Source organism: Perognathus longimembris, chromosome 11 (genome assembly GCF_023159225.1).
Source record: "Perognathus longimembris pacificus isolate PPM17 chromosome 11, ASM2315922v1, whole genome shotgun sequence".
In the NCBI taxonomy this organism is placed as follows: domain Eukaryota; kingdom Metazoa; phylum Chordata; class Mammalia; order Rodentia; family Heteromyidae; genus Perognathus; species Perognathus longimembris.
Window position 1 is genome coordinate 50,755,286 of NC_063171.1, and position 27,653 is coordinate 50,782,938.

The following is a 27,653-nucleotide window of genomic DNA, read 5'->3' on the forward strand; positions in this document are numbered from 1 at the left end:
GGGGCCCAAGGGTATAATTCAGTAGTAGACCACATGCTTATTAGCATGCAAAATGACCTGGATTCTATCTTGAGCTCCAAAAAACAAAACATCATCAAAAGTCTTAGGTATGCAAAAAAGACCTAAATAACAACACTTCTGTTCACTTTCATTTAAGTATGTATGCTGAAGTGCAACTGTAATTCCGAAAAAAAATCATCCAGCCTCCTTAATTTGAAGAACGATTTCTTACCTAAAGCTTCAAAGCATAAGGAAAATGTATTCTTCTAAGCATTTTAGGGTCGGTAATTACCCCTTTCAAACACTAGAGGGAATCATACGTTAAGATAAACCTGAACACAGTTATAAACTAAAATTTGACAAACATTAGGAATGAAATGTAGATGTGTCTAGAGACTGTCAGTCTGGGCGCAAAGGACTGAAAGCACTTCAAGAAACAATAACAACATGCTGCTTGGTGATGTGGATAGATGCTAAGTCCATAACAGTATTCAGTGAAAAGATGCTGAATTGATTTCATGAGGTAAATGACATGGTCTTGTGATCTTCAATTTAAGAATATAGGTAATAATAAAACTACATATAACTTAATCACTGACTAAACACATATTTCTAGTTAATTAGGGTACTGCAAAATACGATGTTTTAAATAGGATAGCATATGTAAGAGTTACTGTATACTACAGAATTGAACGCAACGTGAATTAATTTTGTTTCTGAATTAAAATTACATACAAAAATACACTTGCTATATAACTTTCTATACAAGTAATATGAGGTTCAAAATAAGTAAAAGAAGATAGAATGAGTGCTGATATTTTAGCAATCCAGCTCCTAATGGCCTCAAGGAGTCCATTGCGCAAAGGTTAGTCTAGAGATTTTGAAGCTTACTGTACCTCAAATTGAATGGGAATAGATGAGTTATGCCATAAAAACATGAGTTCCAAAACACCTAAGTGTATATTAAACATGAAGTAAGATAAAGAGGCTTTCAAATTCAATAAGAGTAATTTATATAATAAATAACCAACACACAGTACCCACTGGGGGGAAAAACTCCTTAATCTGACATCACATCAAGTAAATTCTTATGGAGTAAGATTGTAAAGTAGAATATAAGATGTAAGAGGGCAGCAATTCATATGACTACTCTTCATAACACTATCACAGCTTAGGGTGAAAAAGGATTAAAACAGGATTATACAGTCACTAGTGGCTCACATCTTTAATCCTAGCAACTCAGGAGTCTGCTTTCAAAGACAGCCCAGGCAAGCACGTCCTCTCTTATCTCCACTTAACCATCAAAAAGCCAGCCTGGCTTTTTGGCTCCTATGTGTAATCCTAGCTACTCAGGAGGTGAGATGTGAAGACGGAGGTTCAATGTCAGCCCAGGCAAAAGTGCCCCTGAGACTACTCAAACAAACAAACAAACAAGCAAGCAAACAAACTAGAAGTGGCCCTGTGTAGACTGAAGCAAAAGAGCACTGAAACAGGTCCAGGTTCCAAGTTCAAGTTCCACAACAACTGACAAAAAAATCAAAACAACAACAACAACAAAAAACAGCCTGGAGGTGTGCCTCAAGTAGTAGCTGAGCAAAAAGGCTGAGTGAGAGCCGGAAGCCCTGAGTTCAAGCTCCAGGACCAGCACAAAAAGAAAAAAAGCCTAACAACATAGAAACTTATTTCTGAGAACACACGGATAGGCATTCACAGTACTGCTCTCTTATTTTTAAAGTATTTAAGTTAATACAGAAACTTGAAGTAAAAAAAGAGCTTGTTGAAAACTACACATAAAATAGAATAAATGTCTTTTGCAGTATTTTCATTGCTGATGTGATGAAACATTACTATTTGTGAGAAGTACAGTATTCCCTCACCTCTTTTCCTTTTCATATCACATCAGCATACTATGGAAATATCATATAGTGGGATATACAATATCTTGGTCAAAAGTAAGCTCAAGCCTGCTGCTGGTGGCTCATGTCTATAATTTATAATCTTAGCTACTCAGGAGGCTGAGATCTAAGGACTGCAATACAAATCCAGCCCAGACAGGAAAGTACATGAGACTCCAAAAAGCTGGAAGTGGGGCTTTGGCTCAAGTAGTAGAGCACTAGCCTTGAGCAAAAGAAACTCAAAGACAGTGCCTAGGCCCTGCCCTAGTTCAAGCCTCAACACTGACAGGAAAGAAATAATTCAAAGAATGGAAAAATAACAGCATCACTTATTTTTGTCACTCACTGTGTGAAGTTCAAGTGTCCATCTCCAGCACAGATGTGCAGTAAAGGGCAACTTCCATTGTTACACTTACATAAATAACCACAATCAGTTAAGTCCCTTATTGATTACCAAAAATACATATACATAATATTTACACAACCAAAAAGAAACAAAGTACAAAAATCCTTCAGGCTCAAAAATAGTAAAATCAAAGGACATTCTGAAAATTTTTGTTTACCTCATATAAAAGTCATCTACAACATATTTATACAAAAATGCATTGCTTCAATATGTACTAATTAAAATTTAAAACTCGTAAGACACTCTCAAAATCAAAAATCCATATCTAATGACTACTATAACAAAAATATAAACCCACGATAACTCAGGTGAAGTACTTTTCATAAACAGAATTTTAAATAAACAGAGGATTCTTTAAAATATATCTATATTTAGGAAACTTTTGTAATTTTTTTTAACAGACCATGGCTATTTTTTCATAGCCAAAGTGAATAATTACCAAAAAATTATATATATTCTCTGATTTTTCAGAAAGTAAATGTAATGATCTCATGATCTAAGGTAGTAAATTCTACTAGAAATCACTAGATCCACTTCTAGGCTTCTATACTAGTCTTCACCATCAACATTTCTTACTGCATATAGTGATCTAAAAAGTCTAAACTATATTCTCTAATAAAACATCATCACTAGTCTTCATTTTCTTTTAATCCCTGAGAACACAAGAACAAGTAAAAGCATACTATATGAAATGTACATATTACAAATCCTACACCCCATTTGTGCACTCCACTTGTGCATACAACTGTACTGCCTCATTAATGCACTTCTAACACAGCAGTAGTTATCACCAGTAGTCTAACTCTTCCCTACTACAGAGTATGAACAACTGACTCACTATAGAAAGGAACCATATAGGAATAATCCTATCTAATGTCATTTAATATGAAGCTACATGAATCTTAGAATAATAATGCAAAATAGAAAATAAACTATCACTTATTACACAGCACCTGTAGCACACAGCAAAATGTGCATATGCAGCTACAATCCAGTTGTGGTGGCCAGCTACTATCAGCACCTTTCGTGGATCCACAGGAAATCCTGTGAAGTTCAGAGAAAGAATATTTTACTTTATAAAACAGAGTAGACAATTGTGGCACGCTGGCCAATTTCATTCTTCTTTTTGTTTCAGGTAAGTTTGTTAGGACACGGTCGTACTCATTTGTTTAACTACTGTCCAGCCTGCTAGCATACTACCATGAAAGTGAGTAGTTCCAGCAGAGATTGAAATTCAATCTCTGCCTCTGAACAGAAAGTGTTCAACCTTTGTTCTACGTATGCAGAAGATCACCTAACATCAAATAAAAGCCATCTACGAATTGAGCTCTCTAAAATAGAAATGCAGGTTCAAAACAGACATTAAGGGGTTGGGACACAGCTGGTCAGGAATGAATGTCTGTCTAGCCATGTGAGCGGTCCTGGGTTTAACCCACAGCACTACCCAAAACAACAAGAACTCAAAAAAAAAAAAAAAAAGAGAGAAATTGGACATATACAAAATTGTACATATTACAAATTGTACATTTACAAAAGAAAAAATACAGAGTGTCACTGAGAAATAAAACCAGGTTTTCTTCCTGCTCTATGTATGGAATTTCTGCTTACCCAGTCTAACAGTCTCTTCTCCAGTTCCAGAGAGAACAGGCTGTGCACCATTTCCACGGGCTTCTCCTTCTGCAGAATTCAGTCCATTCCTAGAATCAGCAGAGGATCTGGCTGCGTTGTTTATCTTACGACTAGGAATACCTAAAAAGAAGATATTTCAAACGAACCCCCCCGCCAAAAAAAAGTTAAAAATATCATATTACACAGAGAAACAAAAATGTGAATTTCATTATATTTGAAATCTTCCCACACAGCAATTTATTGCAAAAATTTAGTTATAATTTAAAAAATAGAGAAGACATGTTTTAAGGGATTTGTGTCATTTGCCATATTATTTATAATAAGAATAAGGTTTATCATGGGTATTCCACACTCACCTAGCTTTGTGCTACTAAATTAATAGATCATCAACTCATGCAATCTGTGTGCCAGTGTTTATATGTATGCACAGTTACCATGTGGCAGGTAACTATACTCACATGAGTTTCAACTCAGAGACACTTGCTAAGCATGGACTCTACCACTTGAGCCACTCTGCCAGTCCCTGTGTGTATTGGTTATTTTCAAGATAGGAAGGCCTCACTTTATCCTTATGTAAGTTTAGAAAGCAATCCTATTTGTGCTTCCTGTTCTTCCTGGGATAACAGGGTCATACACTGCACCCAGACACGGTGCTTCACTATTGCTTGACAGGTGTGCCCTGTCTTTAGTTGAGCTGTAGTCTCACCAATTTTTATACCCAGGCTAGCCTTGGAGAACTATAGTCCTTGCATATTTCACTTCTCAATGAGCTAGGATCACAGACTGGAGCCACCATGCCTGGCTTCATGGGGAGCCTTTTTAAAAGCTAAATCTTGCTTAGAAACCCACTATTACACTGGTAAAGGCTTAACTCTCCTGAGCAGAGTTGAGGTCCCCAAGTTCTACAAAACGATGTTTGACAGCCTGGCTCCTGACATACAAGTTAGTGGTCTACGGGGCAGAGCTAAGAAGATGCCATGAGATCTTTTGATCTTTTGATTCATAAAGCATATCTGGTCCTCTACAGGAAAAGTTTGTAAAAACCTATTCTAAAACATGAACATGTAGTAAGATTTTACACTTGCAAATTTTTTTTTTCCCTAACTACAGGTGTATTAAAAGGAGTCAAAATCAAGGAAGAGTTTTCCTTTGTATGTATATTTGTACTCTCTTAATGATAAAAAGAATTTATTAAACGACGGAATAAATTAAAGCCAAAATACCTGGTGGGGGCAGGTAGCCATGAAAAAGGACGCTGCCACACGAGGACCGCTCCAGTTCTTCACACAGGAGAAGCCTTCTCACTAGAAACATTTCAAAGCAAACCAGTCAAGAGCACATGCAAACAGAAAAACACTGCTCCATCTTTATTTTCTCTAGTTAAAAAGGATAAGAAAAAAAAAAGGAAATGGTCAAGTTGACAGTATCTTTTTACCATGAAAATCCATAAAAACTTAAGTTCAGAACTCTCCCAACAAAAATTATGTCCTGATAGAAAACTCGTTTCATTTGAGCAAGGTTACTGCACAGTCGGATAATAAACATAAACCACTGAGATAAGAACACATACCTAAAGGGGTGATTCCATAAAACTCTGCTTCGTGTCTGAGAACATTAATACTCACTCCCCTATAAAGAAACAAATGAACGTGCATTCTCTTAACAGTGGCAACTTAAGATTATCATCTGAAGCAAAAAGAAGAAAATACTAAGTCATATGGACAAGGCAACTTACTTTCCTCTTAATATCTATTTTCTAACATCCTTAATTAAAACACTTCACATAAATATACCATTTTGTTATAAAACCATTTTTTTACTTACTTGAAAACCATTCATATACAGATTACTTAGCTAATACAGTTAAATAACCAAGAAGTATCAAGACAAGACTGTCAAGTGAAACCACTCTTTTATGGAATTGCTTTTAGTTTTAAGTATGTACTTAATGTGTGCATTATGCTGAAAGCTTCCTAAAAGCCTGGTCTACTTCTGGCCTATGTGTTTTATTTCTTCAACCATGTCTAACACACTACTTACATAGCCATGTAATATGATGCATGTGGCAAATGAATAAATTTTAAAAATTTGTTTTCTTAAAAAAAAAACAACTAGCTTTAGCAAGGACTATCTCCAATCAAATGAGGATGATGTTATTATATATTTACACGATTAAGTAACATGAAAAGTTTAAAAGTAAAAAGTTTAAAATACTAATGATTAATTTTAGTTTTCAGTTATAATCTGCTCTTATGGCTATAGACATTCCCTGGCCTTAGCAAATAGGTGTAATTGTGTTACTAAGCTGTTCTTACATGTGAACTGACTGACTAGTTTAATGTAAGAGTGCTTAAAATATCATGATTCCATTGCAAAACCGTTTGTGTTAACAGAACACAGCACAGTCCACTTACAAGCAAGATGGTTCAGACACAGACTACCATTCTCACAGAAGTCCTTTCTCCTAGGGAGTACAAGCAAATAGGAACAATACCAAAAGTTTTATGTGAAGATCAGAATTAGAACAGTTACTTGTTTTCTGTTTGCTTTTTAAAATTTATCTCTTCCAATCTTTATAGAAGACACTATTTAGAAAACTTAAATTTGCTAGAGAGAGAGTGTGTGTGTACTAGGGTTTGAACTCAGGGCCCCAGTGCTGTCCCAGAGCCCTGTGGGTTTTCTTTTTACTCAAGGCTAGCACCTTATCACTTGAGCCTCAGTTCCCTTCCAGCTTTTGCCTGGTTAACTGGAGATAAGAGTCTCAAAGACTTTCTTGCCCAGAGCTGGCTCTGAACCAGAATCCTAAGCTCTCAAGTCTCTTGAGTAGTTAGGATTACAGGCATGAGCCACCGCTACATGACTAAATTTGGTAGGCTTTGTAAGTTTGTTTTTTTTTAAAGGCAGTAATATGGAAGAAAAGCAGTCAATAAACAAAGGCATTAAAATAATTCTGTCTTTCATGGTTGATATAATAGTGTATTCATTACAAAGATACTGACTTCGTTAATCAAATGATACACATAAAACTCAAGAAGCAATTAGTAATATATTTCTCACCTCCAAACAAGTCACAGCCACAACACAGCCCCTTCTCAAAAATATGGAAAGAGGGCTGGGAATATGGCCTAGTGGCAAGAGTGCTTGCCTCCTACACATGAAGCTCTTGGTTTGATTCCACAGCACCACATATATGGAATGTGGCCAGAAGGGGCGCGGTGGCTCAGGTGGCAGAGTGCTAGCCTTGAGCAGGAAGAACCCAGGGATGATGCTCAGGCCCTGAGTCCAAGACATAGGACTGGCAAAAACATGTGGAAAGAAAAAAGCTCCACATTCAGACAAGGAAAATGGCAGGGACTAAACCAAACCAAACAGCCTGTGCGGGAGGGAACATGTTTAGTGAATATAAGCCAAAGCAATCATATCATACCAAGAGGCAGCTAAAATTATCACCTAGATCTCTACAAGTTGTATCACAAAACAGTAGTAGCATGCCCTAAGAACAATAAAACACAAATTATAGCTTACCAATAAGAACAAATTGTTGCAACAATCATTCATTCAATTAACCACAAACACACACAGAGACACACACACAAAAAAAAATAAATTATTCAGCAACCCTACAATGCATCAAACATGGTTCTGGGTGCTGGGAATCTTTGCCAGTGGCTGCCCTTCATTGAACATAGTCTCAAGAAGACATACTAGTGAGAAAAGAAACACCTATGGCAAGTGCTGTGGTAATGACAGGACCAGGGAAAAAAATTCTAGTAATCAAGTTACAGACCAGCAAAATTAAGCAAGGACTGGATTATAAACAGGCAACATCCAAACTCTTAAGTCTCATACAACATAACAAATAAAGGTCTTAAACAGAGTAACAATCTAATCTCATACGTATTTTCAGAGAACAATAATAGTTGCATTATAGAAAATAAAATGAAGGAATACAAGGCAGGGAAAGCTTAAGAACCTGTGGGAGCACTCTTTACACACACACTCTTTACACACATACACTCTCTCGAAAATTTAAATTTTCTAGTGTCTTCCATAAAAAGGTGATGTTAGCCTCTCCCACTGGAAGTTTAATTAAGGGCACTTTTAAGATTCCAAGCCCATAGAAAGGATAATATTTTATAAGGGTGTGGGAAAGGACAGTAATAGAATAATTCTGACGTTTAAATAATGTAGACATTTAAAATAATTCTAGAGTTGTAAGAGTATCAGGCAGGACCAAAAAGCCCAAGTGAAGCATTGACTTCAAGCTCCAGTACACATAGTCACACTGACTGACAAACAGACACAGACACACACACACACACACAGAAGATAAAGAAAAATGACATTTGAGGAAACAGAAATGATAACTGCCCTGATTTGATTATCACACATACTGTATACATGAATCTAATTATAAAAGTGAAAACCATAAATAAGCAGATATAATGTCAATTAAAAATAAGGCCAAGTTCTTCATTCACAAAATGTACTCAAAATACATAGCTATCAGTAAGAATGCATTATTAAAAGGGTGAATTTCTTACCTTAAGTCTAGTTCTTTTGTCCGAAGAAAATTTAAAATGGGTGCAAATGCTGCTGGATCTCTATCAATAAATATCTACAAATGAAAATTTAAAAATTAGTATTTATCTTCATTATCTGAAATCCTAAGAAAAGATTAGGACTGAATTGTTTAAAGTATTCTACTTCTTTGATTCCACTTTTTAAATGTTTCTAAATCAGGACATAGTTGTAACTGTACATTTAATTTGACAGTGTCCATTTTCTTATTTCTACTTACTGGTATCTATAGGGAAAAAAACACCTGAGCAAACAATTTTATCTGAAATTTTAGAATTCAAGAAGTCCTTTGAGAATATTATGAATAATTTCTTATACTGAAGAATCTAATTGTTGGTGACAGTGACTGAGATTAAATAACTGTGACATATATTTATTAAACCAACAGTGGCTTGAGTAACCACAAAAGTGTTTTCATGGTGCTATCAAAATTGTAAGAGTTTTACTCTCACAGCACTTTTTCATTTACAGTTTACTACCTCAATTTACTCAAGGGTTGTAAAAGAGTGATGATAAAATAAAAATTATTTAAACTAACAAGTACAACACCACAGCATATACAGGGGAAAGAAAATCTTTAAAGTGGGAAATATGTAGCTGATAGCATTTTAAGGCAATATGTACTAACACTATTTTGGATCAATTTCAAGAGGTCTAATCATAAACTTGAAAACCATTTAATGTTTACCAAAGTCAATTAAGGGAAAGAACAGCTAATGATGAAATTTTTATACTATGATTAAATGTGTATTCACAAGTAGTGAAATTCTTTTGCTTCTGTTTATATTTGAATCAATCAGAAATCCAAGAAATGTCACAGATTTGTGGAGTCCTTATTACTGATGGAGATGTTTTATAATCCCACAGGGACGTGTCTGCTTTATTACCTTATTTCATTTGAAAATCTTACCATGGCAAATAAACATGATTGTCTTGCTGTCTCCAAACAGACTTTATGAGTATCTGAGCTGCTACTCTAACGTTGCTGTATATATAGCAACAACTTTAAAATGCATTTTTCGACTGAAATTTTAGAGACCTAGAGTTCCTCCTAATAACATTACATACAAGTTTATAAGGTTATTCCCCAAAATAAAATTTTAAGAAGCAGGACTTTACTAATTTGATATGTCTTAGCATTCTAATATCAAAACATTTTCTTATTTCTACTTACATGTTCACTGTTAAAGTTTTGAGCTATTCAACTATTTCTACTACTGCCAATATAACATCATATCCTACCATTTCCCATTTAGGAGTCTCTTTCCTGTTTAAACATGGCAAGAAATTGTGTGTGTGTATAGACATATATACAATATATTACGCATATTATATGTAATATACATTTATAATATATTTATATATTTCATGTGTATATATACATATACACATATGTATAAAATTATATGTTCTCATATTATATACAAAACTTTCATTTAGTGATTATTAAAATGCTAGTTTTCCTATATTTAGTCACTGTATACTAAGGATTAAACATTAATTAAATTAGAAATAAATAACATTATATACTCACAGCACCAGTTTCATCTCGAAGTGTTGAAATTCTTCCACTCAGCAAACTAGAAGCCATCGAAATAAGATAGAGTTAGCTTCTGAAATCTATACATGAATAGCTTATTTCCTTATCAGATGTCAAAGACCTGGTACAGGTCTATCATCCTAGCACCTAAGAGAAAGGAACGCAGGGTTCCAAGCCAGACTATGCTACAGAGAAAGACTTCTGTCTCTCCACCAAAACCAAAACAGGTCTATTTTAAACATTAATATTTGGAAGCCAGATATAGTGGTTTATATCTGCAATTCTAGCACTCAGGAGGCAGCAAGAGAATTACGAGTTCAAGGATAGTATAGGCTACAACAGTAACATGTCTCAAAAAAAAAACCACTCATTTTCTTCATCAGGGGTGTGTACATTTGTATGTCCATCCTGGGCTGGAACTCAGGGCCTGTGCATAGTCCTTGAGCGTCTTTTGCTCAAGGCTAGTGATCTAACAGGTGAGCCACAGCTCTGATTCCAGCTTTTTGGTACTTTATTAGTGGTGAGGTGGCTTCAAACTGCAATCCTCAAGCTCAGCCTCCAGAGAAGCCAGGACTACAGGAACGTGCCACTGGTGCCTGGTCATTTTTCATTTAAAAAAAAAAATCTTAATTGACAAGAAAAATCAAATATGTAATAACATAATAAAGAACTGCATAAATTACCTCGAAAAAAAAGAATCTGGAATCCACATAAGAGTTTGCCTTGAGGTACTAAATCTGCAAATGAAAATTATTTGGTATTAGAAATGAAAATAAAATTTGAAATTTCAGTTAACTTGTTTTAATATGCTGGCTCATAATTGTAACCATTACATAATTACAGCTTACATAAACTTTATTTTATTACATTTAACATATCTAAACTTAACTATTTTCAATTCAGAGTTAAGATTATTTCAAGGTGGTCTTGAAAAAAATCAAATAATTATTTCTCTACCTGATAATGTTTCTAGACACAACTTTTGGTTCAGATTCTAACTCAACTCTCCAAACTTTGTTTATCCTTATGATAGCTAGGATTCTATACCCCTAAACAGATCATGTTCATTGTGTTGGTATCTTTATCTCAGCCTGGTGGGTCTCTTCATGTCTTATCCACCTTTATTGATACCATTAAGGCATACCAAAACTGGAATGTTTTCCCAATTATTCTAATTCATATTACCTGTCTTTTGGTGTTTTGTTTGTTTTTCAGTACTAGGGTTTGAAATGGGGTCCCCTCAAGGCATTCTATTACTAAGCCATGCGAGTCCACTTTTTTTATTTGCATTAGTTATTTTGACATAAGGTCTCAAACTTTTCCCCCAGAACAGCACTGAACCACAATCCCCCTAAGCTAATCTAGGATTATAGGCCTGGGCTATTATGTTCATTTTGTCTTCTTTATTTAGGCTCATATTACCTCCATTACAAATTATCCATTAAAATTATTTCTATATTTACGTAATAGTCTTGGGCTATTTGGAAATGTTGCACTTATTCACTCAAAAATCTCTCAGCAAAGCTAGGTAATGACCTAGAATTCCAGCTGTCTGAGAGGGTGAGACTGGAAGAATAAAAGTCGGAAGACTGAAGTTCAAGGACAGCATGGGCACAAAGTTCAGGAAATATTATCAACTGATAGCTGGATATGGTGGTAAGTACCGGTGATCCTGAGATTCTTTACTGAGATGAGGAGGATCAAGGTTTCAGGCCATCCTGGGCAGAAAATTCCCTAAGACTATCTCCTTGAAGAAGTTAAACATTAGGTAGCGTGGACCTGGCATCACAGATAAAACAGCAAACCTAAAATAGATGGATAATGATCCAAGCATGACCCAGGCAAAAGCACCTTGCCTAGCAAGCCTGAAGCCCTGACTTCTAACCACAGTACCATGGAGAAAACAAATCACTCAAGGTTTTGAAGCTAACAACCACTTGATTGCCTACTATCATCAATTCTGGGGAGAGAGTGTTTATCAAAGTACAGGTAACAGACTGGGGAAATAAATTGATCACCAATGATTTCATATGTCCTCTAAGTGTTCAGTAGTTCTTATGCTCACTAATCTGATTAAGAAAGGAGGCTGAGGCAGGAAGATGGATAATTCCAGGCTAGTCTTGCAAGTTCAAGGACAACCTAGGATACACAATGAGAACAAAAGAACATTTTTCCCATGTATAATCTCTCTTAGCAAAACAAGACAAAATAAAGATGGCCACTAGTCACAGAAAATGTACCTGACCAATTAAATAAATCAAACAGGTAACTCTAAAAGACCTCAAGGATCACAGCAAGAAAAGATTCACTGTTTGGAAACCATCAAATTAATTCCAAGTAAGGATTTGTTGTCCCTACTTGCCTGAAAAGAAATATATTGGCTATAAATAACCATTAGAAGAAATCAGAGTAGGAACATCAAGTGACTGAAAACACTGTCTTTAGTAACACGTGTACAAGACCTATTCTTGTGAGCTATATTCCATTATTCTCATACGGGGCGGGGGGGGGGGGGGGGGGGGGGAGAGTCCATGTCCTACATTAGGAGGTATGAATCTCCATATGATTGGTATCTACAGCATGCAGTACTGTTACAATTTCTCCAAGTATTGCTGTTTCTTAGACTGGATTTTCTAGCATATTCAGAAAGCTATTTATGGGCAAGGATTAAACCATGGCACACTGTTAACATTTTGCATTTTTAAAAAAACACTGGTTAGGAGTCCAAGATGTTTAAAACCTGTCTGTTTCCAGAGGCTGTCTCGGATGTTTTTCTCCTGGTGGGCTTGATGATCAACTACCCCTTGGTTCGAACACAGCTGGCATACTCCCTTTTCTGAGAAAGGTGACTCATAAATGGTGGCAAATACACAAAAACTGCCTTTTTCCCTCCCATTAAGCTTAATAAAAAGCACACAGAGGAAGGGAAGGCCTGAGAGAGGATAAAGGAGTGCTTTCAGTCAGTTTACAGTGCCAATGTCAAAGGTTCCCAGAATCAACTGCTACAGCGCAGTTGGGGAGGGGGAGTGGGGAGGAGGCACCACGAGTTAAACAGAGCCTCAAATCCCTGTACCAAGAAATTCTCAAAACCAACCATGCAAAACCTACGGCGGCGGTCCTTGCATCTTCCACCTGAGAAGGCTTGGAAAGCAGTACTGTACTTGCAGGGGGGCTAACCGGACTGACAGCCGGGTAACCCACGAGGAAAGACAGGCAGGCAGGTTCCCCCGAGACAGTCTAAATACACAAAGTCAGTTCTGCAAAAACAGTTCTTCAAACCCGGCCCAGGGTGGGCTCGGGCGGGCTGTGCCCATCCATGCTTCTCTGGGCCTGGGTGGCGTAACCTCGTGGCCCGGGGCTCGCTCATTCCGGGAAGCCGTCCATCTACCTCTCCCGGCCAGGTGCCCTGCGGTCACCAACTTCCAACTTCAGATCTGCGCCCAGGCCGTTCCACCAGGGGGTAGGGGGGAACCCCGCGGCTGGCACTGGGCTCCCCCCCCCCAGTCGCTGCGGCATCCCCCGCCCTCCAGGTTCACTCACCTTTGCTCCCCCGGACTCACCCGTGCCCCTCCCCCAGGATTCATCCGGACCCCGGGCTCACTCACCTGTGTCCCCCCAGTATTCATCCGACCCCCCGGCCTGACTGACCTATGCTCCCCGGGACTCACCGACCCTATGATTCATCCGGCCCCCGGCCTCACTCACCTGTGCTCCCCGGGATTCCCCTGGATCGATCCCTCCCCAGGACTCCCCCGTGCTCCCCGAGATTCCCCTGATCCCTAGGACTCCCCAATGCTCCCCGGGCGGGAACCCCCCTGATCCCCAGGACTGCCCCGTGCTCCCCAGGACTCACCTGGTCCCCCCTACGTTCAGCTGCACGATCTCCCCGCTGCCCGCCGCCGCCGCGGCCAGGCCGCCGCAGTGCCCTCCCGCCATGTCGGGCAGCTCGGGGCGCGATCGCCGCGCCGCTTCCACGGCCGGGGCCGCGGGGCCCGGACCCGGAGCGGGAGGCGGCGGCGGCGGCGGCGGCGGCGGCCGCAGAGCCAGCGGGGCGGCGGCGGGAGGGCGGGAGGCGCGCGGGGCCTCCTCCACCTTCCCCGGGTCCGGGTGTGACTCGCCCGCGTCCACCTCGGGCCCCTCCGGCTCTCGCGGCCTGCAAGCCGCCGGGCCGCCCGGGCCTCTCCTCAGAGCGCGGCCGCCAGCGTCGCCGCCACCTCTGCGGCCACCGCCGCCGCCGCCGCCAGCTACCAGCTGCCAGCGCGGAGGGGTCACCGCGCGGGACAAAATACCGCGGCGTTCGCGCTTCGCGCGCGGCGACCGCGGGAAGCGAAGGGGCGGGGCGGGGGAGGGGCGAGGGGCAGGGCCTCCCGGTAGCCTGGAGGAGCGCTGCGAGCCGGGATCGCGCATGCCCGACTCAAGCCGGCGGGTGCCGGGCATGTCCAGGCTCGTACCCCTCCCTCCTCTCGGGGATTCCTGGCAGCAGGAATTGGATCGGAAGAGCGAAGGCCAGGCTGAGCCGCGCTTCCCCAGCATCCTTAGGGTCCTCCTTCTGCAACCTGGCCCGGGACCAGCACCGGAAGGTTCCTGACGGGTACAAGTCGGGGCCTCCACGCTGTGAATCCTGGAGGAATCTGACACCTTGGAAGGCTTTACCTGGACGCCCATGCCTGTCCCATCCCTAGCCCACCCCACCAAGGTGTTACTTTTTTATTTTTAATTAGGCAGGAAAGGAAACAGACAAAACCCCCAAAACTCTCGGGTTGCTTAAATGCCCAATAACATGTTTTTGGAATACACTATACTTTCAACTAATGTGAGATACAGGTAATAGTTTCGGGTAAGAGATAATATCACTATACTATTTTGTTTCTAACGTTGGTTATATTAGAACCCAAAACCTTAGTGACCCCTAAATTATATGTTTTTAAGTGCCCGGCTACAGTAACCGGTGTCAGCTACCAAAGGCTAACAACGTGTCACAGGTCACTAGTTTGTAATGCTAAATTCTCAGCACATATTGTATTTTGTGACAGTTTTACTGTAATAGTTCAAAATGATGACCAATAAGGTGGTAAGTTTTTAAGTCGGATAAGAAATGTACTCACTGCCTTCCACATGAAACCGTAACCCCTCTATACATCACTTTGGCAATAAAGAAATGGAAAAAAATATATTTTTTTAAAAGGCAGACATAGGTTTCGGTGTAGGTGAAAGGCAGCATGCTTGTTCCTCCAGGAAAACATTAATAAAGTCTGATGTTTTGAGCATTCAAAAAAAGTGCTGTTTTTTTTTTTCAAAATGGTGGCATGTAAGATGGTAAGGATTTTATTATTATTATTATTATTATTCACATTGCTATATTTTAATTCTGATGACAAATATACCAGTGAGATAAAACATTTGATCCAGATTTGGCTTTAAAAAGGAGAGCCATACATAAAAATATAAGAGAAATGCTCTCCACCCCTGCTAATGATGATAAGCCTAATAACAATAAATGTTTAATTTTTGTTTATCGAGGGTTTTCCCTATAGGCTCATGGTTCTGATATTTTCTGTCCTTTTTCTCTTCACAACTTTTATCACTGTCTACAAAATAGAAAACTGGGCCTTAACATGACCAGAACATTTGCTCAGAATTACACAGCCAGAATGAGGCAGAGCAGGATTTTGTTGAACTCAGGGCCTCTGTTATCCACCCATATGCCCTGCATTACACTTCTTATCCTCTCTTCAGAGGGGGAAGATGAGAAACCGCAGGAAGAATCCTTCCTATGTTGTAGTGCTAGATGTCTTTGCCCTGACCCATACTATCTGGACTTTCAGGAACTAGAAACTGGTTTTCAAATCCCTGGGATAAAATTAGGTGGGTATAACCACCATATAATTTCCCATAGGCCTAACTTGAGAGAACTACAAAGAACCCTGGCCAGCCACTGTTTATCTTAATGCTTCAAAGAGAAAACTTGAAGAACAAGTCTTTTGGATTTATAAAGTTACTTGTAAATGGAGGTTCTTTCTCTCTCTCTTCCTTCCTTCCTTCCTTTCTTCCTTTCTTCCTTCCTTCCTTCCTTCCTTCCTTCCTTCCTTCCTTCCTTCCTTCCTTCCTTTCTTTCTCTTTCTTTCTTTCTTTCTTTCTTTCTCTCTTTCTCTTTCTCTCTTTTTCTTTCTTTCTCTCTTTCTCCTTTCTCTCTCTTTCTTTCTTTCTTTCTTTCTTTCTTTCTTTCTTTCTTTCTTTCTTTCTTTCTTTCTTTCTTTCTTTCTTTCTTTCTTTCTTTTCTTTCTCTTTGAAATGTTGGGTAAAGTGCAGAGGAACCATGAATGATCAGCAGAACATCTGTCTCATCAAAAGGAAGGTGGCTCGCTATTTCAGAAAATAAACTTTTGGAATTCATCATGTTAAGATCAACCCCTCTGTATATCACTTTGACAATAAAGAAATAAATTTAAAAAAAAATAAAATAAATAAGTAAGATCAATATAGGAGGGATCTGAAGGGATTTCTCACTCATATGCAGTGAGGGGAGACAGCTCTTGGCTCACAGAGGAGACCGCTCTAGGCTCAAACTACTCTCATCTTCACTAACCTAAAGCTTGGGGACATAAGGCTTTGAGAGAGAGAGAGGATTGCCCACGATCCCAGGAGAGTGAGCGTAGAATGAGATGAAGATAGGAATCAGAATGGACTTCATAACTGTCAAACATCAAGATATTGAAGAGGGGAAATCCTAATGAAGGAGAGTAGGAAGACACATGACTGGGATGCAGATAAACCAAGGGCCCTTCGAGACAGTAGCTCAAGACGGTAGATCAAGACAAGGACTGGGAACCTTTGAGCTAAGCACCCTGAAGGAAATAGGTGAGTATGTGAACAGAGGCAGCTCTAGTTGCATGGTGGGTGAAACATTGTTTACAGTATTTTTCTGCAAAGAGAAGCAAAGAAGTAGTCGCAGTCAGGTGAAGGACAGTCAATGGAAGACTAAAGATTGATTTTTTAAAAAAATTGTGTTGATGAAAACCAATGAGTAGACAGCAAATAACTGGTAATCAAGAGCGGCAGAGATAATGAGTGGAAACTTTTCTTTGAGGAAATCAAAGACACTACCCACTCATCCACGGGAGGGATGGGTAATCTGTCTAGTGTTTGCTGTTACCATTGTTATGGGTGCCATTTTCTAATCCACTCCAAGTGTAGACACACCCATTTGGGCTGGAGTATGACTCTAATACTATACTCCCCTCCACACACAAAGTGTTTAGCTTTGCAGACTGAAGACTGCAAAGAGGACTGCAACAGAGGAAAGTCCCTCCCATACAATTGTCAAATCCAAAAGCTGACTTTGGAAAATGGGTAAGTCCCAGCCGCGAAAAAAATAAATATGCAAAATGTATTCATACACTCTGAACAGGGTGAGAGTTGTAATGGGTTACCTATAATAGGAAAAAATATACCTATTTACTTAGCAGCAATCTAAATATAGGAGGTCATTAGTGCATCCAACCTATCAGACCAGAAAAATACCAATCCAAAGACATCTCATAGTTAAAACAATTCTGGAAAATCTGAGGTCTACATAGAAATACTGAATTTTGATCCCTATCTCTAACCCCATACTAATGTCACTTCAAAGTGGATAAAGGATCTTGATGTAAGACCTAGAACTTTGAAATTACTGCAAGAACACAGTAAACACTAGAATATTCTGACATTGTCATTTCCTGAATGGAACACCAACAGCTCAGAAAATAAAAACAAGGATTGACAAATGGGAGTGAATCAAATTGAAAAACTTTTACACCACCAAAGAAAGAGGTACTAGACTGAAGAGACAACCTAGAGAATATCTGACAATAGGTTAATAATCAGAACATACCAAACTCAAAAACCCAACAACCCAAGTAGTAAATGTACGATGAAATAAACAGATGATTCTTGAAAGATATACTGATAGCAAATAAATACATGAAGAAATGCTCAACATCCTTAGCCATAAAGAAAATGCAAAGTCAAAAGGGCATTGAGATTTCATCTCAGAATGGCCATCATCAAGAACACAACCAATTGCTTGGTCAGGATGTGGGGGAAGGTATCCATGTACATTGCTGATAAGAATATAAAACACTGTGGAAGTCAGTATGGAGATTTCTCAAAAAACTAAAAGTAGAACTACCAGACAATTCAGTGACACCACTTGAGTGTATTTATGAAAGAATATCTGCCTAGATACAGCAGAGGCACTTGTACAACCATATTCATTGCAGCACTAATAATCACACAAGTGTGGAAAGAAACCAGATGCCCTACACCCAGTGAATAGCTCAAGAAGAGATGGTACAAATCAACAATAAAGTATTATTCAGCCATAAAGAATGAAATTACATCATTTCCAGAGAAATAGATGAAAGTGAAAAACATCATCTTAAGCAAAGTAAGTGTTCAGAAGGACAAAGGTCACATGTCCACATGTTTTCTATCCTGTGCCAATGCTAAGCCCAAAAGGTAAACATGTAAACACACAGGTTCCTGTACACATGTATAGAGAACATGCTAGAGACGGTGTCAAGGGAGACTATTAAAGGGTGAACAATATTGATATACATATATGTATGTATTTGTGCATTAAAATAGAGAAATAAAACCCAATGAAGCTGTTGAATAGTATGGAATAGTGGGGATGAGGAAGTGGGAGGTAAGTGAGGGGGTATAAGTGAAACCCCTTGGAACAATTAGTATGTAATAAACAAATGGACAGAAATGGAAAACAAGCACTTTCTGGTATGAAGTCACTAAAAGAAGGGGAAACCAAATAGAGAGGGTGAAGGGCAGTGAGCATAGCCAAAACACTCCACATACCTTTGTACATGAGCATGTGAAGGTTGATTTGGGAATCAGGAGGGTGATGAGGGAAAGTAACAGCAACTAACATCCCAATGATGCAATCATGTGATCAGAGATGGAGGAGCATGTCATGTATGCACATATACTGTTTACTCTCTGTGGCACACTACACTCTTTTTTAAACACTGCCTTTAAACTTTGATATGGTGCTGATGCATAATTACATTTTGATACTTATAACTAAGTCTTATAACTAAATCTGATGCTTACTTTTTCATGTGAAAATGAGTGATGTATGTTTTGAATAGTCAGCATTTTATTGCTTTTAATACCAGGAATGTTTTGTAAAAGGTGTGTGTGTGTGTGTGTGTGTGTGCGTGTGTGCGTGTGTGTGTGTGTCTGTGTGTATATTTATGAAAATAAATAGCAATTAATTTTTAAGCCATCAAAATAAGCCACACATAAGAATGTTATGTTCCTCCTGGCACAGCCACGCACACACACACATACACACAGCCGCACACACACACACACACACACACACATGCACACAGCTGAACACATAAATGGTTTGTTGACTCTGATGCATGAATGTTGCATCATTTTCTATCTCAGCTAATATATATTCATACAATATTCCTTTAGACTGGTATCACCACCTCAAATCAACCCCTCGGTACCTGCACGTAACCAGTTGAGGACCTAGTAAAGCATCTTATAAGTGATCAGTCATCAAAATGTGGTGGAAATTTCTGTATTTTATGATTTTAAAAAAGTCTCCTTGATCTTAGGTAAGGTGAAGCTGTAAACTTTTGCAAAGAATTTGGAACTTTCCTATGGCAATAAAATGTAAGTCCCTGGAGGAAAAAAAAGGGGGGGGGAGTATGTAAGTATTTCTTCACTTGCCAGCTATCCATCTCCAAATAAGCACCAAGTAACTCTTGCCACCACCCATGGCTTAAGAAGTAAGATCCTCAGAAATATCAGCAGGAAGGAATTTGAATCCTTTCCCTGCACAGCTGTAACTTGTCCCTTAGATACTTTTTTTTGTCCATGAAATTGGTAGCCAATGAGCAACTAAGGTTATCTTCAAAAGAATTAATTGTAGCATACTATACATAATATAAAATTTATCATCTTAGCGATTCTAAGCCAACAGTTCCAGTGCCATTAAGTGAACTTATGTTCCTGTGCAAGCATCTCTTTTATCATAGAAAACTAAAATTGTATGTCCACTCAACAAGAATATCCCATTTTTCCAGCCCTTAGCCACTATTCTTTTAACTACTCAAGTCTATGAATTTGAATAAGTTCCACATATAAAAAGATTCACACAGTATTTGTTGTTTTGTTGGTAGTGGGGTTTGAACTCTGGGCCTGGGTGCTGTCCCTGAGGTCTTCAGCTCAAGGCCAGCGTTCTACCACTTGAACCACAGTGCCACTTCTGGTTTTCTGGTGGTTAATTGGAGTAGAGTCTCATGGACTTTCCTGCCCAGTCTGGCTTTGAACTGTGATCCTCGGATCTCAGCCTCCTGAGTAGCTAGGATTACAGGGGGGAGCCATTGGTACCCGTTGGCACCTGGCTAACTAGTGTTATTTTTACTCAGCATGTGGCCTTCCAGGTTCTTCCATGTCGCATGTGATAGAGGCTTTCCTTCTCTGTGAAGCTGAAAATTGTATTTCTTTGTATGCACACATTGTGTATCTATCAATGGACATTTGGGCGGTTCACATCTGGTGAATATGATTGGGTAAAAACAATGGGATTTGCAGTTGACACTGGGAACTGAGATTGATTTTCAACAGTCAGAGTTGGTCATACAACTGGGATGAGCCTTAGTACCATTAGCAAAGGATTTCCCACCAGGAGGCAACTTTCCTGGGCTTCCTGGCATACAGCTCTTCATAAGAATGTAGGTGTAACACAGGTGTTGGTTTGGAGCCCAAAGACAAAAATGAATGCAGTGTGACCCTATCCAGTGACGAGGTGACAGGAAGCTTGTGCCCAGGACAGCGGAATCTCTTTGACTGCGCATCTTCCTGTTGCATACATAGTGATTACCTTTGGCAGGAATAGCAAGTGGATGAGATAGGGACTACTCTACTACATATAACCTAGTTTGAGCTTGCGTATGTAGAGCTATTAAGTCCATAGGTGTTTGCTACATTATTAGAATATACACACGCAGGATGAGCTAATGCAACAATGATACTCACTATACATTTTGCTGGAAATGGAGGAAGTAAGGAGGAGTAAACAGGAGAAAATGAAGGATGGGGTAATAGTGTTTAAAAAGAAATGTACTCATTACCTAACTTATGTATCTGTAACCCCCTGTTTATCACCTTTAAAATAAAGATATAAAAAAGAATATGCACAAGCAGAAATACTTACACACAGAGAAGGAGCCATGCATCAGCCTTTAGTATTATGTGAGGTAAACGTAGGAAGAGTTTAATAATTATACAGCTCAGTTTAAGGAATCTCATTTTTTTTAATAAATTGCCTTCTTGAGACTCAAGAAATGAGATGTAAAAGTAAATTTCTAAATTTTAGTAACTGAGGGGAAAAATATATGTTTAGTGAATAGGAAAATACTTAATCAGTGAGTAAGACTCAGATTAATACACTGTTAATACAATGAATACAGGTAAGTGAGTCTTTCAACTTGACCACTAGATGGTAGCATTCTTCCAAAAATTGTTTAATATCCACACTGCTGGAGCCTTTAAAAAAATTTTTTTAAAGTAGTTCCACAAAGGAGTTGCCATTTAACAAAGCAGATTATGAATACAGTATATCTTAATCAATGTCACCCCTTTCAACATTCTCACCCACCCCTCCCCTACCATTTCTTAGCTCTTCTTAATTTTGTAGGATATATATTGTATTCTGGACTGCAATTTCTCCCTTTCCTCTTCATTATCTACCCCCTTCCCTTTAACCCCACCCCACCCTTTTCAATATCCACTTCCTGATGTTTTATTTTGTTGACTTTGGGTTTTGCTTTCTAAGGAATTTCAATGAGTTCTTCTCTGAATCTACCATAGTTCATTTAATTCATTTGTATACCCTTGCCTACCCCCACCCCCCATATTGACTTATAAGTTTATAAGCTAAACCTGCATCCTTTGTCTTCCTGGGTTTGACTTACTTCATATAATTAGCATGATATTTTCCAGGTTGTTCCATAATGAACATATGTTTATAGTTCTATAATAGGATAAAAGTCACAACACAGCTAACATGTAGGAATAAACATGTGATATAGTATAGTATATTTGCATGACCAACTGTAAAATGCATGCTTAAAAAAAACTCACCATTGTATTAGAATGACATAACACAATTTGAGAAAAGCCAATTTATTTCATTTTCCGTGGTTAAAAAAAAGCAGATGTTTAAAATGCATTGACATAAAATGTAGTAATGAGAAAGACTTAACAAAAACCTAGAGTGATGTACCCAACACAGTGGTCATAATCCCTTCTCAATTTCTAATCTTTTTCTTGGCCTGAGCCCGGAATTCCTCACAGTTGTATCCAAGTGCTATGGACTTAGTCACTTTTTATCCCTCTTGGTCTTCATCCCTCTTGATGAAGCTGACCATCCTCTGTGGTTCTTTCTGCACCTCTGCAGTTCCTGTGCTATTCTATCTCTAGCCCACTCTCCAGTGGTATTTTAAAAATCTGTCTTTCAACTTCTCTGGGATCTTTGCAGTATAGGCACTGGGTATGTAGTCTGGCAGTCATATCTAATACATATTGGGAAACAATGTTTATCACCAATGAAACAATAAATGCTATATATTAGATCAAAATATTGTTTGACCAAAAATTTATCAAACAAAATTATCGTATTTATTTATTTTTATTCCTCTCTAGTGTTACCCCATTTGTTCATAGATAAAGGTACTAAAACCCTATCCTATTGATAGGGATGAGGGCATAGCTTAGTGGTAGAACTTTGTCTAGGATGGATGAAGCTTTGGGTTTGGGACCCAGCACTGAAGAACAGCAAGAAAAACTTACAGATCGAGTTTAAATACTTTGGGTTCATTTGATCTTTTTGAATGTGGAAAATATCTTTAAAGTTAGTTGCTTTATGATAATAATGTAGTATAGCGATGTGGTTCCAAACCTTTAGAACTCTCTAGAAGTGACTTAACAATGAATAGCTAATACAATGACATAGAAATTGAAGCATCTGAGCAATGCATGAAATATACACAGTGGTGAGCCAGGCACCCATGGTTCACACCTGTAATTCTAGCTACTCAGGAAGCTGAGATCTTTGGATCATAGTTCAAAGCCAGCCTGGGCAGAAAAGTCCATGAAAAACTCTTTAACTACAATTAACCAGCAAAAAGCTAGAAGTGGAGAGGTGTCTTAAGTGATAGAGTACTAGCAAAAAAGCTTAGAGACAGCACCTAGACCCTGAGTTCAAGTTCCAGGATTGACACCAAAAAAAGAAGAAAGGAATGAAGGAAGGAAGGGAGGGAAGGAGGGAGGGAGGAAAGGAGGGAGGAAGAAAGGTAAAATGAAGGAAAAAAGGGAAGAAAGGGAAAGAAGAAAGGAAGAAAGAAATGTACACAATGGTATTACTTCTAGAAACTTTAATGAAATTAGGTCAACTGTTTCTCAAAGATGATTTTTTTTTTCTGCTTTGGAAGTAGTGGACTTTGAATGTAGGGCCTTTCACTCTTTATTATTTTTGTTCTCTCCTCAGCCTTAATCTAACCAATTTTGAAAATCAAATGCATCTCAGCTCTTATCCTGCCAGATGCTATGAAAAGCAAGGCATCTTAATTTCATTTGTGTAGAACACTTGAGATTAATAAAAGTTTACTCGATATCAGAACTACTGTAAAATTTTATTCAACTCCACTCCAATACTCCAGATTCTATTTTACTACTTGAAATACATACATTGTACCAGTGGAGACTTTTCATTAGATCAAGAATACAGTGGCAAGAGAGCTTGCCTCGTATACATGAGGCCCTGGGTTCGATTCCCCAGCACCACATATACAGAAAATGGCCAGAAGTGGCGCTGTGGCTCAAGGGGCAGAGTGCTAGCCTTGAGCAAAAAAGAAGCCAGGGACAGTGCTCAGGCCCCGAGTCCAAGGCCCAGGACTGGCCAATAAAAAAGAATACAGTGGCAGCCCCAGTAAGCTGAATTTAGTGACTCATACTGATACAAAAATCCTAATTTTGAATGAATATTTTATAAATTTTGTGTTCGATTACAGTTATGGCATTTACTGGAGGATTTTTATTATTTTTATTTTATTATTAGAATAGTGGAAATTAAAATAAAAAAATAAAATCTGTTGATTGTTTAACTTAAAGGTTTACACAAGTAGATATACAGGCTTATAAGTGTTATGTTATGTGTGTTAATCCTCCTACTGTGGTGATAGCAAGGTGTTAATTACAATGAACATTTCTAGTACTTTGCAGTCTGTAAACATTTCTTCCCTGTGTTGTATTCCATTTGCTTTGTCAATGGTCTCCAAAGCTAGGCAAGGCAAATATTTCTTTCTCTACTACTAATAAAGGAAGTAATAACTTGTGATTTTAAGGGACTTGTTTAACAGCATAGAACCAGTCACATGGCAGGGTTTAGTTTGCAGCCTAGGTCTCCTGAGCCCTAATAAAACTGCTCAGCCATTTATCAGTTGTGTGAACTCTGGCAAATTTCCTATACTGTGTATTAATTTTATCATTTTAAAAATTGATGTTGCAATGTATTGTTTTGTTTTTAACATAATAATAACTAGCAACCATGCTTATTTTCAGAGAACTGTAAGCTAAGGAATTATAAGATTAAAATTTTTATTTTAACTTATTCCATATTGGGGTAGGGGGAACTTTAGTAGCCACAAATAAACCCTATTTCAACCTTCAAGGGAAAAAGAATCAAAAGGTTTTATGAAATTAGCAAGTACTACCACAGTGTGGCATCCTTCACCCACTTAAGGTTTGTCATTCCAAATTTTCTCAATAAATTGTGACTTGTAAGGGGCAAAGCCATACTATACCTGGAGAATTCATTGTGTGGATGTGCTTTTTAATTAAACATTGTTATAATTGTTTTAGTCATTTACTACAGAATTGACTAAATATTATCACAGCAGTCCCAAAATGATTTGAAAAGTATAAAATATATCAACCTGTTGACTTGGTCTCCGAAGGTGCTATTGTGATAATCTGTCACAATCTGAGATGTGAAATGCAGGATCTCTCCGGAATAGAAATGAAAGGACAGCTTTAAAAGGAAAGATGTGGATCAAAGAACAGAGTATTTACATGGAGGCCCCATGATATTCCAGCTGCTGGCATCTGTGAAATTCAAATGTGACCCCACGTATCTGTCAATAAGATGTTGTTTAGAAGTAGCTCAAGGACTTTTTTTTTTAATAAAAAATTTATCCCATCACAGACAAGTCATGAATTTCATGCAAGAAAAATAGACAAGGACATTGGGAACGTTTCAACCATTCTGGATCTGAGAATACACAGGTTTGTTAGAGGGTGAAGCATCTGCAGGACAGACTTCTGGGAAATCCAATAAGAGATACTCAGGTGGGGTGGCGAAGCTGGAGTGGCCCACTGTGTCCCATTCTGCTTTGTCAGGAAGAGGAAAGGATGGTGGTCTACTTGCACTTACTTGGTCCTAAGAAACTGGTCAGACCTACATACCTAGACATTCAGGCTCTTCGGACCCCTTTGAGGATCCATCCTTGCAGACAAAGAGTATCAGGTGCTCTATGTGAAAATTACATGCTTGTGTTTCTAATTTCCAATGGGAGGGAGAGGAGGAACAAAATAGCATAAAAAGGTGCTGAGTGGGACCTAAATACATTATATGTATATATAGAAAGATGAGACTCCTTACTCTGTAGAGATAATACCCATTAAAATATTATGTATAAGGTATTTGATATGTATTATTTAAAAAATTATTGAGTCAAGGAATCCTAGTTCTTTCTTCAAAAATATAATTTTATTTTTATTATTAAGGTATTTTACTGAGGAGTTATCATCTCTTAAGTCAGGTAAAGAGTGCAATTCTTTTTGGACACTATCACTCCGTCCTTTTCTTTTCCTCTTGCTTTTCCCTTCCTGTCCTTGCCCACAAATTGCATAGTTCATTTTCCACATAGTATATACTGAATACCATGACCACATGTGTTCACCTTTCCTCCAGAATCCTAATTTATACAAAACCCCGGAAGCATATAGTTACCATCAACCCTATTTTATGAATTAGAAAAATAAAGTTGACTGTCAAGAACAGAGATCATCTGATTTCAGAACTCATGATTTGAGAACCATAATCCCAGGCATTTCCACCCTTCTAATGCTAGTGACCTTGGCACTGTGGAAAGGGCAAAAGGATCACTGAGTAGAATTGGTTCTGATTTTAGGTAGTAGGAGAGAGGGACCCAGATGTGGAATCACATTCCAGATGGAATGAAGGAGGCGAGCAACTGAAGAACAAACTGTTCTTTTTGTCTCTTGTTTTGACTGCAGAGGAGCCAGGTAGCAAAATAAGCAGAGTTTTCAGGTCATAAGGCAATACTGGATGGGTGAGAGAACTTCACAGAAACTATTGAAGGGGGGAATGAAGAGTTAAAAGTAAACCCCATTTTTAGGCAGCCCCCGTTTTGTTGTCTGAGCAAACCCAGGGCAAGCTTATTAGGGCCCAGCCGGTCAAGAACTCTAACCGCCTGGGAATGCTTAACTCTAACAGCCCCTAGAATGCCTCGAACCCTGAGCCAATCAGATTTGTACCCGTAATCTTGCTTGCTTGAACACCTGATTGCTGTAACTTTGTTTTTTGGCCTTTATAAGCTCTGTGTAATCGCAGCTCGGGGGGCTCCCTCCTAACCTCCGCTGTGTCGGTGGGTAGGACAAGGCAGGGGCCGCGGCCCCGCTTGAATAAAGTCTTGCCTTGCTATTGCATTTCGGAATGTCTGAGTCTCGGTGGTCTTCTTGGTGGTGGTTTCGCAACTTGGCATAACACTATTCTCCCTAAGGCATATTCCTCCAAAGCCTTCTCAGTGGCCAGAATACTTTTGATATAGCTCTTCATAGTACTGTTCCCCTTGTAAGTTCTGCTCCAGCCACCCAACTGGAAAATTCTAGAAGATCCTCACCAGCACTAGCACCTCTGCACATGCCCTTCTCTGTGCCTAGGGTGTCCCTCCCCTGAGACACCAGGGAGGTGTCTCTCTCCACTCCAGATCAGCTTAATCACTGAACACTTCCACTCAGTGTAAATAACAACTGCACACTACTGCCTTTGCCCCCTCCTTTATTACTGCCCTGAGATTACAATGGAGAAGACTGTTAAGTGGATATTCACACAGTGGCAAACTGGATATAGCAAGCTGGGAGAATCAAATATCCAAAGCTTTGTCATCATATTATTTTATTGGAGAGATTCAAGCAGAGAAAGAAGAGAATGAAAAGCAAACTGGCAAAACAGGGAGTTATTAAGGAATTAAAGATGTGGTGAACTTGAGAGGGAGATTTATTCAGAGTGACAGACAGAAGGAAAAAGGTTGTTAGTTGGAACTAGAAATTTCACAGTTCACTATTAAAGAAGTGAATCAGATTCGACAGTGATGAAGTTTATGCTACAATGACCTGAAAATGAGGAAACAAATTCAAATTGAAGTAAAGATCTTGCAAAGGCGACCTTGCTTAGCTGTCAAAAACTCAGCTTTTTAAATCAAACACATTTAATGTCTAT

At 38.8% G+C, this 27,653-nt stretch overlaps 1 protein-coding gene across 2 annotated transcripts in view; it reads right to left on the reverse strand.

The window, feature by feature from the left end:
* Kctd3 (potassium channel tetramerization domain containing 3) overlaps positions 1–14,273 on the reverse strand; it is a 31,937-nt gene extending 17,664 nt beyond the window's left edge. Inside the window, exons 1-8 of one of the 2 annotated variants that reach the window (XM_048356855.1) lie at positions 13,905–14,273; positions 10,735–10,788; positions 10,046–10,091; positions 8,475–8,548; positions 5,501–5,559; positions 5,154–5,234; positions 3,910–4,050; positions 3,255–3,345 (exon numbers count right to left, since the gene is read on the reverse strand). In XM_048356855.1, the coding sequence (XP_048212812.1) occupies positions 3,255–3,345; positions 3,910–4,050; positions 5,154–5,234; positions 5,501–5,559; positions 8,475–8,548; positions 10,046–10,091; positions 10,735–10,788; positions 13,905–13,987 (629 nt within the window). In that variant the 5' untranslated portion in view covers positions 13,988–14,273. The remainder of the gene's footprint in view (positions 1–3,254; positions 3,346–3,909; positions 4,051–5,153; positions 5,235–5,500; positions 5,560–8,474; positions 8,549–10,045; positions 10,092–10,734; positions 10,789–13,904) is intronic. The other variant, XM_048356854.1, reaches the window with a different exon arrangement.
* Positions 14,274–27,653: the final 13,380 nt, after the last annotated feature.